This window comes from Pseudopodoces humilis, chromosome 10 (genome assembly GCF_049639895.1).
Source record: "Pseudopodoces humilis isolate 2021_Gansu_Grassland_sample_001 chromosome 10, ASM4963989v1, whole genome shotgun sequence".
NCBI classification, from domain to species: Eukaryota; Metazoa; Chordata; class Aves; order Passeriformes; family Paridae; genus Pseudopodoces; species Pseudopodoces humilis.
This window is the reverse complement of record NC_142209.1, coordinates 15,700,986-15,718,434: the sequence shown is the minus strand read 5'-3', so window position 1 is coordinate 15,718,434 and position 17,449 is coordinate 15,700,986. Positions and strand designations below refer to the sequence as shown.

Here is a 17,449-nt window from a genome sequence, read left to right as displayed (position 1 = left end):
ATTCATTCCTTTTAAACACAGAAATTCATTCACTTTTACGAGTGAACAACTTTCTGTATCTTTCATTACGCAGATACTTGTGACATTCAGACAACATTTTAAACTGAATAAAATAGTAAATTATGTAAGTCTTACTCTTTTGAAATGTTATTTGTGGCTTTGCTTGTTGTATACTGGCAGAGGGGTTCACATTCATCTGGAATTTGAAGGCAGATATTTCCATGTTCTGTGGAAGAGTGAAAGTTTTAAAAAGAGAGTTGAGAAGCAGCCACAATCCCTTTTAAGTATTTCACATGCTATGATAAATAATACTTTGAAAATTACGAAGTGTCTTAACACTTGAAACATTTCTTCTGTGGGTTTTGGGCTGCAATATACAGTCACGATATATTATGCAACAAAAATTGTGCAGTTGCAGGCCATCAAAAAAATTTAAAATGTGACTTTTTCAACTCTCCCTTCTGTATTAAATTTGTCAAAATATATGTGACATTCAGTGTAGAATAATAAACCTGTCAGTCAAGTCAATTAACCAAAAATTTCAGGTGGTTCTATTCATTGTATACTATATTAATTTATTCTCAAATAATACCCTGTAGATTGTTTTGTATGTAAGAAAGAAGAAAGTTTGTTGAAATAACCTTACCTAATTCTCTACTGACAAAATTACTAGCAAGTACCAATTTCTCATCATCAATATCATCCCAAATATCATCTCTCAGTTCAAAGTCCACATTCAAAGCATCTGAAAAACAATATCTGCTTTTATCTGTGGCAGAAAAATATGAAGCATTAATATAAAGATCAAAACAGTGAACATTGTAATTTTAAACATTAGGTATAAGTTACTATTCTTTCCACAATTCCAGGATTGCAGCTGTTTCTTAGATACTTCTAAGGTATTAATATTATCTGTCTGGTCCACTGAAGGTGATGAAGATGGCAGTTTATTGCCAGACCTATTTAAAAAAAATAAATCAGTGGCATCTCAGTAAAACAGTTGCAAAAAGTTGCAAAATAATTTTATTCACAAAACAATTCTTAGCAGTACCTTGGCAAGGCTGGCAATAAAGACTTCGGTGTAAAAACAAATTGTTTGAGATCCACATTTTCAGCTTGATTTAACATCTGCATCTAAAGAAAGCAATATATTTTAAATTTTAAGATATAAACATACTGAGAACTGTTATTTTTTAACAAGCTTAATGACATCATTAATATTGTAAGTTAGATTAATATTTAAAAATCATACAACATTTCTGATATCTGCTTATCTAATATACTCAGTTAAAAAGGTTTGAATTATGTGTTTCTAGCGAAGATATCCAAGTACCCTGGCAGACCCAGACTGGTTGACTCTCATCTTTATTAGCTGTAGGCTAAATAATCCCCTGTTGCAAACAAACAAGCAAACAAAACTGTGAGGTGTAAATAAAACCCTCCAATACCTTAAATATCATTCTTGCTGTGTAACGACCTAGTTTAACACTACATTCAGAGGAATAAAGTGCAAGCCATGAAATCTTTCAGAAGTTTAAAACTAATGTGGATGGTTTTCTTACAAACAAGTTGATCTATCTGCCACTGAGAAAGACTCTTAGTAGCATGACTAATAAATACCACAATTTGTTTCATTCAGGTCATATTTTGCCAAACAAAGTCACAGTGCAGTACCTTCCAACAATGCCTCTGGACCTCACTAACCACAACCTATCAAATGCCATAAAAGGAAAAAATATAGAGGACATGCACAAAAGTGGACCATTGGAAGTGTCCCGAAGAACAGTAGAACCTCTCAAAGATTCCTGGAGCTTTGTACTTTACTTTTTGCATTCCACACAGAAAAGTCAAACTTGAATGTTCATATTTAGTGAAAAAATTCTCTCTGCAAACAATGCCTACAAATATGTAACAGATTAAAATAAATGTATGAAATGGCTGACTGCATTCAAGTGAACCTTTAGCCGTTTTACTGGGGGTATAGATGAAATTGAGTTCCTGCTCCTTAAATCAGCTAGGTACAAGGAAAACTGTGTGTCTCCATTCATCTGTGACCTCGGAGGTACTCCAGTTTTACCTGAGAAAATGAAGCAAAATGATCTTTAGATTAGTTATAAGGGATAAATCCTAATTATTTTCAGGTGACTTTGAAAAACTTTGCCAATAAGCTTAGTATCTTCTGTTAAAAGATTTAACATGCTAACCACAAGATCTAACACAGAATTTATATAAAAGTGCAACAAGCTTGACAGTTTTTTAAATCATAGGAAAAGTACAAAAAGTATCATTAATCATTGTAGTGCCTATAAAAGTACTACTGATAAAGCTATTTATAACTGTTTTTATGACTGCATCATAATAACTCAGGCCCCATTCTCTCACTTGTATTTCTGTTAACATAGCCATTGGTATGATGGGAGCTGTTCTAAATTGCATTTGTCTAAAACTATCAGAAGTAGTAGATTTAATGAAACTCACAGCAGTCATGCCCACACACATCTTTATTTTTACAGCGGTGGTTGCATTCTCTGTTTCCATATTTCCTGAAAGCAATCTCCTGTTTAGATCTGCCTCCTAGATAAATATAATACAGAAATTCAAACAGCAATATTGGATATCAAACACCCATGATTTTTCTTACTTTTAAAATCATCAAAGAATTGCATTGCAGTACTTGACAAGTAGAAGCAGCAGAGTTGTATTCTTATTACCTTTAAGAAAGAAACAGCAGGGACAAATAAAGATCTAGCTCCCTAGTGAAAGCAAAAATCAATTTACTGTTGAGTTTTGTATTAGCCAGATACTGTGACCTGACCATTTACCTGTATCTACTTTTGCTGCTGGCAGGCTTTGGCGTGAGCCATAACATATATCAAGTGTAGATTCAGCTTTCAATTTTTGATTTGTAACCACCTTACATCCCTCTGTTTTTGGTGTTAAGTAGAAGGCTGTATATGCTTGCTGTATATCAAGGCCAACTTGGAAAAAAAAGACAAAAATATTAAAACTGCTTTAAGTTGTCTCTATACTACTGATTATCTTTAGTTTTCTGAAGTCTTTAAGCAAGTAAATGTTACTCAAAGATCATGGAAATTTTAAAAATTTTCCCTTAAAGCACACTCTTGTATGACCAGATTCTTTAGCACTGAGATTAAAAACCCCAAACATTTTTTAGAATTAAAGACATAGTTACTAGAAGAAAAACAGAATTAGTTCCTTTAACCAAATATTCTTCTATTGTGTTAAAACTACATTTATCTATGGCTTTGCACTGCTGATAAAATTTTAACTTTTCAACTGTACTCCAGATTGTGTTCAGGAGTATCAGCAGCTCTGTACTGGCAAAGGCATAAAATGAGTATGTTGATAGTGCTTCTCAAGTTGAATGCAAATATATACGTGAGACTGAGAGACACCCTTTGTAAAGAGAGTAATTTTGTCTCTTATTAGGGAAATAAAATTTGCTGGAAAATCAGACAGGCTTTTAAAAAATGTAAGATTGCCTTCAAGTCTGAAATAGGAGCAGACTTCAAAATAAGTAGAAACTAAGAAGACTTGGTTTTAGTTTAATTTCACTGTTACCAGTTTCAGAAAAATTAACTGTTTTCTGAACTCAGTAGAACGTGTAGATAAAAGGACAATTTTAATTTCTGTGTGATTAGAAACTCCTCCTTTTTCCAGAGCCACAGGTCTAGCTGCAGAAATATAGATTATTCCAGGCTTGATTATTGTAATAATCTCAATGTCAATATTTACCATGGCAGCATCAACTACACTTCAGTTAATCTAGCACACAGCAATCTTCTTTACTGGTGAGGCATGATGATAGAATTTAATGGAGTCAGTCTATTTTTAAATTGTTTTTCAATTGTGTTTCAAGGTCATAAGGGTCTCTCTTCTCATTTGCTGCTATAGTTCCAATTGTATGGAAATTGACACTGAGGGGACCCATGTTTAAATTTGCACAGTAAGGCACAACATTTTCAGCTGTAGGAATTTCTTGTCGCCAAAGTGCAGATTCACAAAGACAGCTTTGCTCAGCACAAATAACCTGTCAGGCTGATAGGTTATCCCGACTGAAAGTTAACTCACTTGAAGGAGAAGGACAAAAGAGAATCCCAATCTGTATCAACAGAGCAAAATACAGTCTCCTAGTAACAGTTTTGATGCTTCCCAGTTCCCTAATGTGGTAGTAAATTAAATAAACAGATAAGAAATTGTGGGAGGTAGTATGTAACCCAGTAAAACACATGTAAATAGAGGTTTGTTTCCAGACCAGTTCACTTTATTATACTTTGGCTTAATAGAAAGTGTTTTAGTAATTTCTTCCAAAATCCTATGCATATTGTTTTTTAATACAAAGAATACCCTAACTTACCATAATCAGAACTAATTAAATTTATACTAATGTCTTCTGATTTAAGAGCTCTTTTAACTTCAATTTTCTTCATCCAATTTCCAGTTTTCAGCAGCACAGAATCCCTGTAATGCATCAGCAAAGTTGTTAGACATGGGCAGTGAAAACACAACTGCATACTATGCTATCTGTAACCAAGTGAAAGAGCCTGTATTTGGTCCCAGTTCTGTAGTTTTGCTTGATAACTGGCCTAAGAATAACTTTCCAATAATGTATGATTTACGGCCATAAGAGGGCCAGGATCCTGCAGATCAGTTTCAGCTGTGCCAAAAGTGCCAGATTTCAGCCAGAATTCTTGTGAAGGTCAAGCAGTTGGAAAATATTTTATTTCTCTTTTCCCATTTGCTCCAAGCATCTCTTAGGCGACTGGAGAATTTAAATCCACCTCTGAGGGATAAAGCAATTTTTAAAATATAATTAAAGAAATACAGCTAACAGGAGTAAGTGACAACTGGTTTATCAATCTTTTTAATAGGCATTTTACTTGTCTTATATTTATGGGAAAATTATTATGACTTTTCCACAATATGACAATGATGTTCAACAGATATTTACATGTGCTGTCTGCAATGACAAGCACACTGGCATGTTTTGGGGGTTTCTGAATCTTGTGTAGCATTTTAAATTACAACAGTGACTAGAAAATGCTGTAGGATAAGGAATAATTTTGAACTATTAGACATCAGTAGGAAGTACTGAAAAAACTGCAAGTCATAGAGCAGATGAAAAGCCAACACCATAAAATGATGTGAGGCAAAAAAACCTGATCATACATACATAATTTTCTGATTAAAAATGACTTGGTTGTCAGCATCTCCTATGACCAACGTAACATAGTGAAAGTCTGGCGCTGTTCTCTTTGTCTGTAGATGCTCATAGTTTGTTAACTTGACGGTTACTAAAATTTCGGCCAATGTGTCACTGTATTTGGGCAGCTAAGGGAAAATGATACAGAAGACATAACTGCTAAAATATGCAAAGTAAAATAAATTCCCTTCCATAAATTTCCATCTGTTGATACAAGCACAAAACCTCAACTCAAGCGATTTGAATTTGTGGTACAATTTTTATGTGTTGTTCTGAGACTGATTTTTGGTACTAGCTTGGCCGTAGCTGAATATCCTAAATTTGATTCAGTACTGAGAATCAAAGACAAATACAGAGAAATGTGCAAGAATAAGACTTATATAGAAGTTATATTCTGACATCCCAACATTCCTCTGTAAGACATTTATAGTTGTTAAATCTTTGTTCTGAGAAGTTAGCTACTTATCTAGTGTTATGTCAAATGAAAAGTAAACTAGAACTGATTGTTATACCGATAGTATTTCAGAAATCTGTTGAGTTCTTAATTTCAAACGTGTCTTCATTTCTATCAACTTCAAGGTTACTTTTCAAATTTTGTGTTTTAGAAAGCTAGAGTGTCTTTGTGATCCATATAAGACAAAGTACATATCAGAACCTCAAAGCTCTTGACTAAACATAGAATTGTACCCTTCCTTTGAAAGGGCACCAGCTAGGCTAATGTAATAATTTACCGTTTCTCTATATTCCTAAGTGTGCTATAGAAAATAAACATGAGTTAATACCATTTCAGTAAGCTTTATTTGGGTGTTTTGTTGTCTCTAGGATTTGATTAAATTCAAGATAGAAGAGACCTGTCAGACACACATATAATGCTAGAAAGTGAATATGCTGGTTTACATCTGTAACATAAAATGCCATCTATGAGAGAGGCCAATATATTATGGGAAATGTCTGTTCCAAGGCTCTCCTTTGAGATTTAGGAGTTTCATTCTACCTAATAAGCTTTAAGGAGGTCACAATATTATGTGATCTTCTATCCATTAAGGCTCAAAATTTGTTTAAGTCAGTATTTTCTTTTTCATTTAATAATATCAGCATAAAAACATAAAATAAATATAAAAGAATGTACCTGTTCAATTTCAAGTTCATATTTTGGAAGGTGCAAAACAGACTCTTTAATCTGGTTTCCAAAAGGAGGATGTCTGTTTAAAATCTGCAAAGATATAAACCCAAGGAATCAAAGTCACCTCTGTTAGCAACAAAAGCCCCCTTAAGTCTTGGCTCTCTACTGTCAGTGATGCCCAGAATAGCAACATTACCAAAAGAAAATTCCAACACTTTTTCACATTGCTACTGCTTTTGTTCAGTTAACAGCCAATCAACTACCAATGACTACTCAGGTTTTATATGAGATGACTCCTCTATGTTGCACAAGTTTTAACTAAAACAAAACAAATGACAAGAAAAAATACAAAAGGAGCCAGAAATAAGAAATCAAATTTTCAAAGTCAAAACAGAAAAACTCAAGTAAGATTTAGAAGTCTGTTATACCTTCCAGAACACTGGAATAACAGTTTCCACAGAAAAGAAGCCAAGACCCAAAGAATCAGTCCTAGGGTAACATTTACCTTTCCTAAAATAAGAAGTGCTTCATAGATGATTTAGAAGATTTTTATTTTACTCCTATCTCAAACTTGCAATAATGGAAATTTGAGATTTTCATGATTAACATACACTAAGAGAAACTTTAAATACATTTTCCCTTCTACATTTTTCCAACACTCTTAATAGAGAAGTGCATATTGTCTTTTGTTTCAAACATGTTAATGATTAAATTCTACATATTCAAGCATCTACTTTCCACAGCCAGCCAAATCATGAAATCATCATCATTCACATTAAATTTGCTATAACAGAACATCATACACATTTTCAAGGAAAACCAGCAGTAGCTACACAGCTTTTTTAATTTTACTAGTTAAAACGAGTAAATCACCTAAACCTCTCAATTTTGCTATGATCGTATCGAAAATATATATCAACTACACTGCTTTTACTGGTAACAGCATTAACCCTCAGTAATTTCTCTATCATATTTATCTATGTACCAAATAATAACTTACCAATTCAAGCTCCCTTGCATTTATATCTTCAATTTTTTTAAACGATGTCAGCCCAGCATTTACCATAGCATTTGACAGTGATACACCTGTGAAAAACATACATACAAGTATACAAGTTTTATGCTGTTGAAGGACAATGAATTATTCTAACAACTTTACAGCAATTGTTAGGACCAAAACATTTGATGCAGCTTTCGCCCAGCAAATCACTGAACTTATTTTCATTTGATTAGTTATTTCAGTATTATTTAATTTCTTCATTAGTAAAGAGAAAAAGAAATGCAATACAAACCAAATAAGAAAATATACAGTATTTAAATCATTAAAACTTTAACATTTTCTACAAGAAAACAGATTTTAGATTGCTTTCTACGGGAGTCAAGAAATGTGTTCTGTATATATATGATAAAAAGCATGCTATACAGTATTCTTTTTCTCAGATTTTTTTTTTCCCATTCAAGAAATTATTTATTATGTTAAAATCATAAAAAGCTCAAGGTGTTTGAGCAAGTTAATAATAAAATTCACTGGAAAAGAAGTATTTATTATAATCCACAGGTCATTGCAGCTTTAGCAAAATACTTTCCCATGCCATAAAAGCCACAAAAGCAGAGAATTATATGTACACTTTTATTTCTCTTCATGATTCACAATACTTCCAGTGAGATTTAGAGTTATCACAGCATGTGAAAAGGCATTTAAGTGACCTGGAACTACAGCCTATTATAATAACTGCAATTTTACGTAAAAAATAGTACCAACTACTTAGAATGAGTATTTGGATCCTTCCCACACAGTGCTGCAAAATAGTATAAGAAATCTGAAAATTACGTGGGAAAGCTCTTTAGATACTTTTAGGTTGCTTCTTGGAAGACATTACAGCAATCTTACAAGAAAAGACTTAACTCAAGAATTTAATAATTTAGAGAAAGAGAAGACCCTTTTGTCTTTTTATGTGTATTTGAACATCTTTTGGGTCTGACTTAGAGAAAATATATTTTACCATCTCCCTGTTCCTTTGCAGAAGCTCTGCAGTCGGAAGATTGAAAACTCTCACACATTACTTCTGCTGCTAGAGCTGCAGCCCTGCTTCTTTATAACTGAAGCTGAAGATTAACTCTTTTATCCTAATTGCAAAAATGGCAGAAGGATTTCTGCCAGTGAAGAGAATACCATAAATAAGACTTTTATTTTCATCTACTCTTCTCAGCAAAAAAATAAATGGGGGTGGAAATTAAATTGAAGAAATAGTAAATGTCATAAATCCTATGTGACAACTGATCATTATCCTGTCTATTAGAGCAAGCAAACAGAAACCAAACATACCATTCAGCAATAAAAGGGAGCATCATTGTTGGACAAGAATTGCAGAAATGCAGTAAGAATTCAACTGAATTATCAGTCTCAGTAAGGCCAAATGTCAGTCAAAGAATAGTCACTCTTATAATGGAAATACTGATTAATAAGGGATTTTTAAGGTTCAAAAGTAGCATACTGAGATAACAGTTTAAAAATTAAGGACTTCTAAATATGCTACATGGTATCAGCAAATTTCTTTGAACTTAATTCATTTAACTTCAGGAAGAAAAAGAGTAAGATTAGCAGCCATAGGAAGAGGTTAAAAATCACATCATACTACAGGCGTCAATTCAGTGTTTGATTCGGGAAAAGAGTGAACTGTCAGAAGAATGTTCAAAAGAAGTTTATGAGGGGAACAAATGACAGTTTGGAAGTTAGCAGTTCTTTATAACATATGCTGCAAGAGCTATGACAGCATAAGAAAAAAAGTACCCAAAAAAAAGGAAAATTGGACAGAGATGTCTGTATGTACACCACTTACATTATTAAAAAACTAAATGTGACTTTATTCTACTGAATATAGTGTACAGAAAAGGATTTGTCTACACTGCAAGTGCCGTATTTATTCCACTCATCCTAACTCCACAGAAATGCTGAACATGAGGCAGATTCCTCAGATGATTGTGTCGACATTGCCACAGGTGTGGGACAGTGGAAATGTGTTCCCAGCACTGTGCTAACAAGCCCTACCCTTGCTTTGAATCCACATGAATGAAGCATTACAGCCTCTGCACTTGAGCAGGCAAGGCTGTAAGGTACTGTACCCTATGGACATTCGGGTTTAGCCATTCGCTAATTTGCAGATCTCTATACCACACAGTTCAGTGCAGAGCTGATGTATCTCTAAAGAAGAAATATACAGAAGGCTGCGTGAATTTTGAAAGCATGAAGGTATGATAAGACCAGACATCAAAGCAGGAAGATACACTACTACCTCAAGCAAGTATGACTACATTTTTATAACACAGAGGACTCAAAAATTTCTGAACTCCTTTTCAAATAATTATGACAAGCCTGTACTTCCAGCCAGAAGTTCATTCAATAACAGGATACAGTGAAAGGAAGAAGATCATTAGAAACTTTTGATCATCATGTGTATAAGAACCTCATGCAAAATAAATTGATTTCTACTTCATGATTCCTATCCTTTTCAATGTGAATTAAAAGGTTTTTCATGCATACAAGTAAGAGGACCTACAGCAACAGCTGCTTGGAAAAGAAGGCATAGCCTAGTCAGGAACATGCAATCGCATTAATGTGGAATATGCTTGGGATACTGAGAGGAACATAAAGGAATAAGAACAATTCTGAAATACTTTGAAAGCCTGAAGAAAATTACTGGACAGCTTACTTTTGTTAGGGCAGATTCTTCTGCCAACTGTGGTACTCAATTGTGGCAAATAAGTAACTAGCAGACTAATTCAATTAAGTAAGCAGATACCACAGAAATTAGCTGGCTAATTATGAGTTTTGCTTCTCTGTCAGTATTACACTTTTATAATTTCTAACTAGTACCTACCAATTTTTTCCAATTGTTTAGACACATGAAGTGAATTTTCCCAAAGTCTGCACCTGAAACACTTGGCTAAAATCAAAGAGTTTAATAAAGCAGCAAAGTTGTTCTTAGATGATGCCAGAAAGTCAGATAACCCTGTAAAAAGAAGACTGACTAACATTAATAAATTAAAATGTAGCTTCTTAGTATATGTAACCAAAAAAAGGATTAAATTTTACCATACATCTAGTAACTCTCAAGCCATTTCTAAATATTCTGCCAGTATCTTGTGTCAAAGTAAAGTCTTGAATAGGAATACATCCCAGCTGAGCCTGAATGAGACTGGAAAAAGAATGGGTTTGATATATAACCTATACTCTAAACAAAGAACAACATCAAAGTTTTTAATGGGGAAAAAAAAGGAAATTCAGAATAGAAACAAAAGACAAGATCTGGTCCCCTGAAAAATGACAAAAAAAATAGCAGGGACTTCAACAGCCATAAAATGACAGTTTTTCAAAAAAAAATTAAAAAGGCAATATAATATTTACCAGTTTACTTTCATTTCTCTTGTTTTTATCTTCCCCTCCATTGGAAACCTAAGTATAAAAACATACATATTCTCTACAATTGATTTTATGTATTGTTAAAAAGGTACTTTTGATTTCTGATGTATTTTTAAATACCTGATAGTTATTTTGTCTTTGTCTTTATTCAAGGTATTCAGTATTTTCTTTTCACTTGTTCTTAACTTCACATCCACAAATTCTGTGCAGTTGGAGATCATTGTAATCTGTAATAATTAAAATTTTTATATAATAGTTTTAATTTCCCATTTTTTCTATCACTTTTTCTAACTTTTTATTAAAAAGAACACTTGAAAAAATTTATTGTCTCAGCAATATGACCATGAAGACACAATCCATCAGTTCTTTTCAAAGTTCTGACCAACTTTCCTTCCTCTTCCTATAAAGGCTATTAATGAAAGGGGAAATTTTTTCTTTCAGCTTTTAGATTACTATTTCAGTTGAGGTTACCTAAAATCAACCGCACACATTGCTAACACTTTATACAAAGCAAATACAAACAACTTTTCCTGCTATATATTTCACCTTGCTTTCTTCACATTTTAACAAAGATAGTCACAGGAGAACAAGTGTTGCATTTTTTCATGGCAGATCTGTTTTACCATAGTGTTCGCTTGAAAGCAAAATGTCTTGTGATTCAGATAACAACCTGTTATCTGAAAGAGGAAAGTTGCTTAAAACAGAAAGACAATTCCCTTAAAAGTAAAACCTGCTCTTGATGAAGCTGGATTTTGCAACAAAAAAACCTACTAAACCAGAAAACATTAAGGCTTTTAACACATAAACAGAACAGTTTCAGCAACTTTGCATCTTCATAAGCAAGGTTAGTGAGGGGAGAAAGAGTTAGAAATCAAAAGATCTCAAAGTACTAAGCCTCAAAAATACTCCATATAGAATTTAATTAACTGTATTTTCTAAAACTTTATATAAACAGAGCCAGAGTTCTTTGAAATAAATAACACCTCACACTTGTTAGACTGTTTAAAAACAATTGAACATAGGTAATTTTAAAAAGTCAAATTACCAATTCTTTTAGAGTCTCAGTTCCCTTAATTGTGAAAAACTGCTTCACTGTATCAAGTGCAATGTAATACCACGCCATTAATCTTCCTGTCTCTGTAAAAGAATAATATATCTTAAAAAAAAATATACCAAGTATATTTCAGGGGGTTGCAGTATCTTTAATTTAAAATTAAATTATCTTTCTCACTACAGGCCTCTGTGAGATTTACCACCACTCCCCAGTATGTGATTGCCCCCCAACTGTCTGATGGACATTACAGACCCAGTCATGGAGTAGCAGAAAGAACCATTTGCCTATTGCACCTCTCTCCAATGAGATTAAGTCACACTAACACACCAGGCAGCAAACTGGTTGCTAAGAAGACAACCACCTCTAGCAGAGGACTGTAGAGAAGAGCAGGTATTGATAAAACCTGTCCTTCATTGCACTGTGCCACAACCAATTATCCTGTCAGTGTCCTGAAATCCTCCTAATCTGTAACAAATTTTCAGCAACAACAAGAGAAGATCTATTCATGAAACAAGATTAAGAGAATGAACATCCATGACTTGGTCAAGAAATGTGTCCATATATTCTACTCAAACAATCCCTCAGAGTCTACTCTCTATTACACTTGTGTACTCTTATTAAAGGGTCACAAGGGTAGTTGATACCCTTTGTAGTTCACTACCATCTCTACATCACTTCTAAAAATCAGTTTACTTGAAATAAGTGTTACCTGTTGGTTTGAAATTATTTGCTTCATCCATCCTGATCAAATCAAAAGATGATAAATCATTTAAGTTCTTCAGACACAGTTCTGTCAAAAATTTGAAAAATGTTTTCAGCATGTACTAAAAATACTTTATCTATTACAAGCCAGAAACATCATCATCAAATTGCAATGAATGTATACCCAAGTAACTCCACTGAATTCAATTAAAGGTTTTGGAATACCATCGTGCTTCTATTAAAGTTGGTGGTTAACTTCTGCCTGTGGAAACTCACTCAAAGTTAATTGATACAGGACAAGCCAACTCTTTTTCAGTAAGGCAAAAGTTGCAAAGGAAAAGAAACTAGATGCTGGAATGTAGGTTGTCATACTCAATTTTAAATGAGTTCAGAAAGCCCACAGCGTTTATACAGAAGATTTCTCCTACAGAGTCAACACCTAAATGGATCAAATTTCAAATAACCACAAGTGTTCGTGAATCCTTCATTAGATATTTTCAAAACTGTATCAGGTGCATTTGTATTTATTTCACTAAACCCTTTGTGTCAGGTATCTACATAAGAATGACCAAAGTGCTTTTGTTCTCTCTTTTTCAAGATCAAGGCAATATTCAGAATTTTAAAGTCAGAACAGCACTCAAAGAGATACTTCCCTTAGCAAAGAAAAATCATTCACTTTACACATGAAATACATGAAAACATTATATACATTACTACAAAATATTTCACATTGCAGGGAAGAGGAGCTAGTTCCTCCAAGAGCTTTTTAAAAGAGGTAGTTTTTAACATCAGAATACCAAGGAAATATAATCCACACTGAAAAAGCATTAATTGAATTCTTCTAGTGCTATCTGTACAGGTGATTTTAAACCACGCCTTCTCCCATTAAAGGCTAATTTAGGTAGTATCGTGCTTCATTCCCTCTATTCTTTTCAACCTACATGGCAAGAATAGAAAAGTCCTGATGTAAAAGACAGGAAAAGATCGAAAGCTACTGAAGGAGGCAAATTTTCTTACTGACAAGTACTCCCTTTTTCACTGTCTGCAAGTCAGAGTCAATGTCTCACATTTGGAGAATTCAAGTGGAAGCAAATATACCGTGTTCCTGAAGACAGGCCCTTGAAACCCTTACACCTGAACAGCCTCAGCATCATTCCACCAAGCCCAAAATCAACCACAGATTTTTCTTACAGCTATGTAAAAAATGTGTATATGGAGTCCAAGTACAAGCTCAAATTTCTGGGCATGTATCTGTCCATATTTTCATGTACCAGGCCCATCTCCAGATATTTTAGCTTCAAATGGTCTGGTTATGATAGATATGAGGACTTTCATTGAAGAGAAAAAACATCTTTGTAGATTTTAAGAACTTGGTAGCAAGTATTCTTTTATTAATATACTAATTTTTTATCTACTGAAAAACTTACATTAAAATAAATTAACAAAATAAAACCACTTGAAGAGTTGTATGCTATTTCTGTATTTAAAGGTAAGAGGCATCAATTCCCAAACTATTTTTTCAGCTGTACATTTTCTCATGGAATTGCAAATAGCTAAAATACAGTATTTAAAAAAAAAAGTCAATAACTGGGTTTTATTCAAGTCTTAGCAAAAAAAGCCTCTTAAAATCATGCAATTTTAAATTGTTCCTGGACAAGGTAAAGAGGTTTACATTTTATATCCTTTATTTTCAAGGCTAAATTTATGAAGGGAAGATGACAATCTCTGAAAAGGCCTTTTTTGAAAATATAGCAACAGAAATTAATGAAAGCAAAGAGAGCAATCAAAGGAAAATTAGGAAGAATGACAATCAAAATTAAAATGTTTCTCTCCATATTTCTGAGTTTGTATATGGAGATGAGGTAGGTAAAGGCATCTAATTATTTTCTTCTAAACAAGAAAAGCTTCTATATCAGTTAAAATGTATTGACAGTATTTCAGAATTAATAATAAAATAAAATTAATAACACATTATAGTAAATTACACTTGTTCTGCAAATAGATCTGTTGAAATTAATGGATATAAATAAAAAACATGCGGGAATCTGCCCTAAATTGTAAGATTTTACTGAAAAAACCTAAAAAGCCACTTACCTTGTAATTTTGCTTCAATTCCAACTTTATCTAATCCAGATGAAAAACCTAAATGGAAAAGACAAAAGTTGCTTTAATCTAGCACTATCATACACTTCCTCCTCAATTTCATTACCCATTAAAACTGATTTGCTGATTTTTAGGAGCCAGAAAAATACCCCAAAGTGAAAAATGTGGGAATATTTATTATATGCAAGCAAGTCAGAAGTCTTACAGGGTACAGCTAAGTATCAGTAAGAGGCTGTTAGAACAGATGTGCAAAGGTAAAAGCTGCAGACATTCTCCCATGTAAAATATCAGAGTCCTAAAATTTTCAGAAATGCCACTAGAAACTTCCAGGTACAGTTTTCTTATTTTGGAATATAGGAAGCCACCTTAATTTTAACATCCATTCATGTATTAGATGTACTATGTTCCAGTCCCAGCTATAAACCCTTATAAAAAATTATGTCCAGGAATTACTCAATGACTTCAAAATCAGATGTACAGCAAGTGGGCAGGAACAAAGATATGGTCAGGGCTGGGGACTGGGATAATGTTCTCAACAAGACAAATTGAAGATACTGGAATTCAGATAACTAAAATTTTATTCTAGAAAAAAATATGAAATACTAGACTACTCTTTTTCTTAGCAGGTTATGTATTCAGTAGTCAAAAATACATTATGGCTTGATACTGCATTAATACATGGTCCAGCATATTAAGATCAAAATAAATAGATTATGAAGCTTTAAATGGCTTCTTCACAGTTTTTAAATGTTATACCATGCTGAAACTCCCACTACTTATGTTAAAGAACAAAATGTTACACGCCACACTGCACATCTTGTTTTCATCACATTATGAAATAACAATCCATAAGAAAATGATAGAAACAAGCAATATGGACATAAGACATCCTAGTGTCATAATTAGATGAATTTAAAAAATAAAACCAAACAAACCATAATGCGTTGGATTTTTTAAGGCTCTAATGTACAAGAATGTTGATCGTATCCATTCCAAAGCTACACTGACATCAGTGACAGTATGCAGCACTATTTCTGCATTTAAGTGTTCAACAAGGTGCCTGTGCAAGCTAGTGCAAAAAAACAAGAGATAAGGACATACCAATGAGCAATACAAAAAGTGCTAAAACAAATTTTTGCGAAAAACAAAACCAAACAAACTCCTCCCCCCAAACCACAACCGTTCTCTCTAATCAGTGAAACTGACAGAATACAGTAAAGATTATGTAAGTAATCAACAATGTAATTTGCAAATAAAAATAAATTGTCAACTGTGAGGTTTCACAGTTATTAGAAAACAAAGTTGCATACATTTTAAAATTACAATGTAGGCATCCTATGCTGTTGATGTTCTAAATATATTTGAAAAATTAAATGTTAACAAAATTATGTGAGTAAAATTTTCTATTTTACTTTTTAATGTCCTAACTTTCCCACATATTTCTCATGATAATCTGTTAACAACAAATATAATATTTTCCAGACTCTATCATCTAGAAATTCAGAGACATGGTCAACATTCAATTCCTGCTTTTTGTCTTTGCAATAAATACTCTTTCAGCTTCCTCAGTTTTCCAGCAGGAATCTAAAACTTTTTTTTTTTTTTTTTGAGTTTAAGATGTTCTAAAGATTCTTTTGGCTGATAAAACCAGAGATCATTAACTCCTGAATAGCTTGGTTTTATTTTCCTTAATTCTTTCTTTTTTTCTAAATAGACCAAAGAAACACTCCAAAACCCATATGAAAAAAAACCACATTCTGTAGAAACTATGAAGTTTTGCTAGTATCTACACAGTCTAATAAAAAAATACTTAGTTACCTGCTCTCTATTATATCAGCACCATTTAACATCTGTATATATCTCTCCCTGGTACTGCAACGAGTCATAATAACTGCTGTAGCTGTAGTGTCAAACTGAAAAATAAAACCCCAAATAAATGCTTTCTAGTTCTTAAGAGAAAAAAAATAGTTGAATATGTATCACATACCTACTGAATCCACTAAAACTCTTCTCTCAAAATCCTGTCTGAAATGGCTATTGTATGGCAGCTTCCTACTTTTTCTCTAATCCCCATTCACTATGTAACCCAATGTAATCTTCAGGACTTTTTCCACTGCAAGGTGAAGCAGTAATTTTTGACGGACAACACAAAAGCAAACAGATTTCTTTCTCAATAAAAAAGTTACCTGGAAGTTAAGTATTAATAGCCCTTTGAAAACCAAATGTTGCTATAAAATTCCTGGCATTGTACTTTATTTGACTAATCTGCCCATAGACAGCATCAATACAATAAAACATTCCCTTACCTGAGGCCTTCCAGCTCTCCCAATCATTTGCAGAATATCAGTCTCACTGTACTCTTGAAATACTCCTCCAACATAATGCATTGTGGATTTTATAACCACCAGGTGTGCAGGTAGATTGACTCCCATAGCTAAGGTGCTAGTAGTAACTACATCAGATCAAAGTATATGAACACCATCAAAATGTCTGGCAGGCACTAAACAAGCAGCAAATAGGTGACTTAGCTCTTGAAGCCTAAGAGTTCTTAGTTTCTAGTGGAATCAGTGGGCATTCTGCACCACAACAAATTTGATGTAGATTACAGACAAGTACTTGCATAACAGTTTCTGTGCATCTGATCATAAGCATTCATTTGTTTTCAAGTTCTTTAACAAATTATGCCCCAGATACTTTTATTTAAATATTCCTTTATATTTGGAGATAATCCAGAATATGATCCACATTCAATATAACAGACACACAAAGAAGAAACCTTACTCTTATTTCTTCTAAGGTATGTATTTGAATACAACAAATACA

At 33.2% G+C, this 17,449-nt stretch overlaps 1 protein-coding gene across 1 annotated transcript in view; it reads right to left on the bottom strand.

Annotated features, from left to right (window-relative positions):
• HFM1 (helicase for meiosis 1) overlaps positions 1–17,449 on the bottom strand; it is a 32,477-nt gene that overhangs the window by 2,016 nt on the left and 13,012 nt on the right. Inside the window, exons 13-33 of the mRNA XM_088060752.1 lie at positions 16,933–17,078; positions 16,445–16,539; positions 15,562–15,695; positions 14,618–14,665; positions 12,531–12,611; positions 11,813–11,904; positions 10,888–10,994; positions 10,753–10,800; positions 10,446–10,543; positions 10,226–10,357; positions 7,348–7,433; positions 6,354–6,437; positions 5,195–5,352; positions 4,379–4,482; positions 2,823–2,978; positions 2,479–2,574; positions 1,959–2,077; positions 1,052–1,134; positions 850–959; positions 647–769; positions 136–226 (exon numbers count right to left, since the gene is read on the bottom strand). Of these exons, the coding sequence (XP_087916878.1) occupies positions 136–226; positions 647–769; positions 850–959; positions 1,052–1,134; positions 1,959–2,077; positions 2,479–2,574; positions 2,823–2,978; positions 4,379–4,482; positions 5,195–5,352; positions 6,354–6,437; positions 7,348–7,433; positions 10,226–10,357; positions 10,446–10,543; positions 10,753–10,800; positions 10,888–10,994; positions 11,813–11,904; positions 12,531–12,611; positions 14,618–14,665; positions 15,562–15,695; positions 16,445–16,539; positions 16,933–17,078 (2,191 nt within the window). The remainder of the gene's footprint in view (positions 1–135; positions 227–646; positions 770–849; positions 960–1,051; positions 1,135–1,958; positions 2,078–2,478; positions 2,575–2,822; positions 2,979–4,378; positions 4,483–5,194; positions 5,353–6,353; positions 6,438–7,347; positions 7,434–10,225; positions 10,358–10,445; positions 10,544–10,752; positions 10,801–10,887; positions 10,995–11,812; positions 11,905–12,530; positions 12,612–14,617; positions 14,666–15,561; positions 15,696–16,444; positions 16,540–16,932; positions 17,079–17,449) is intronic.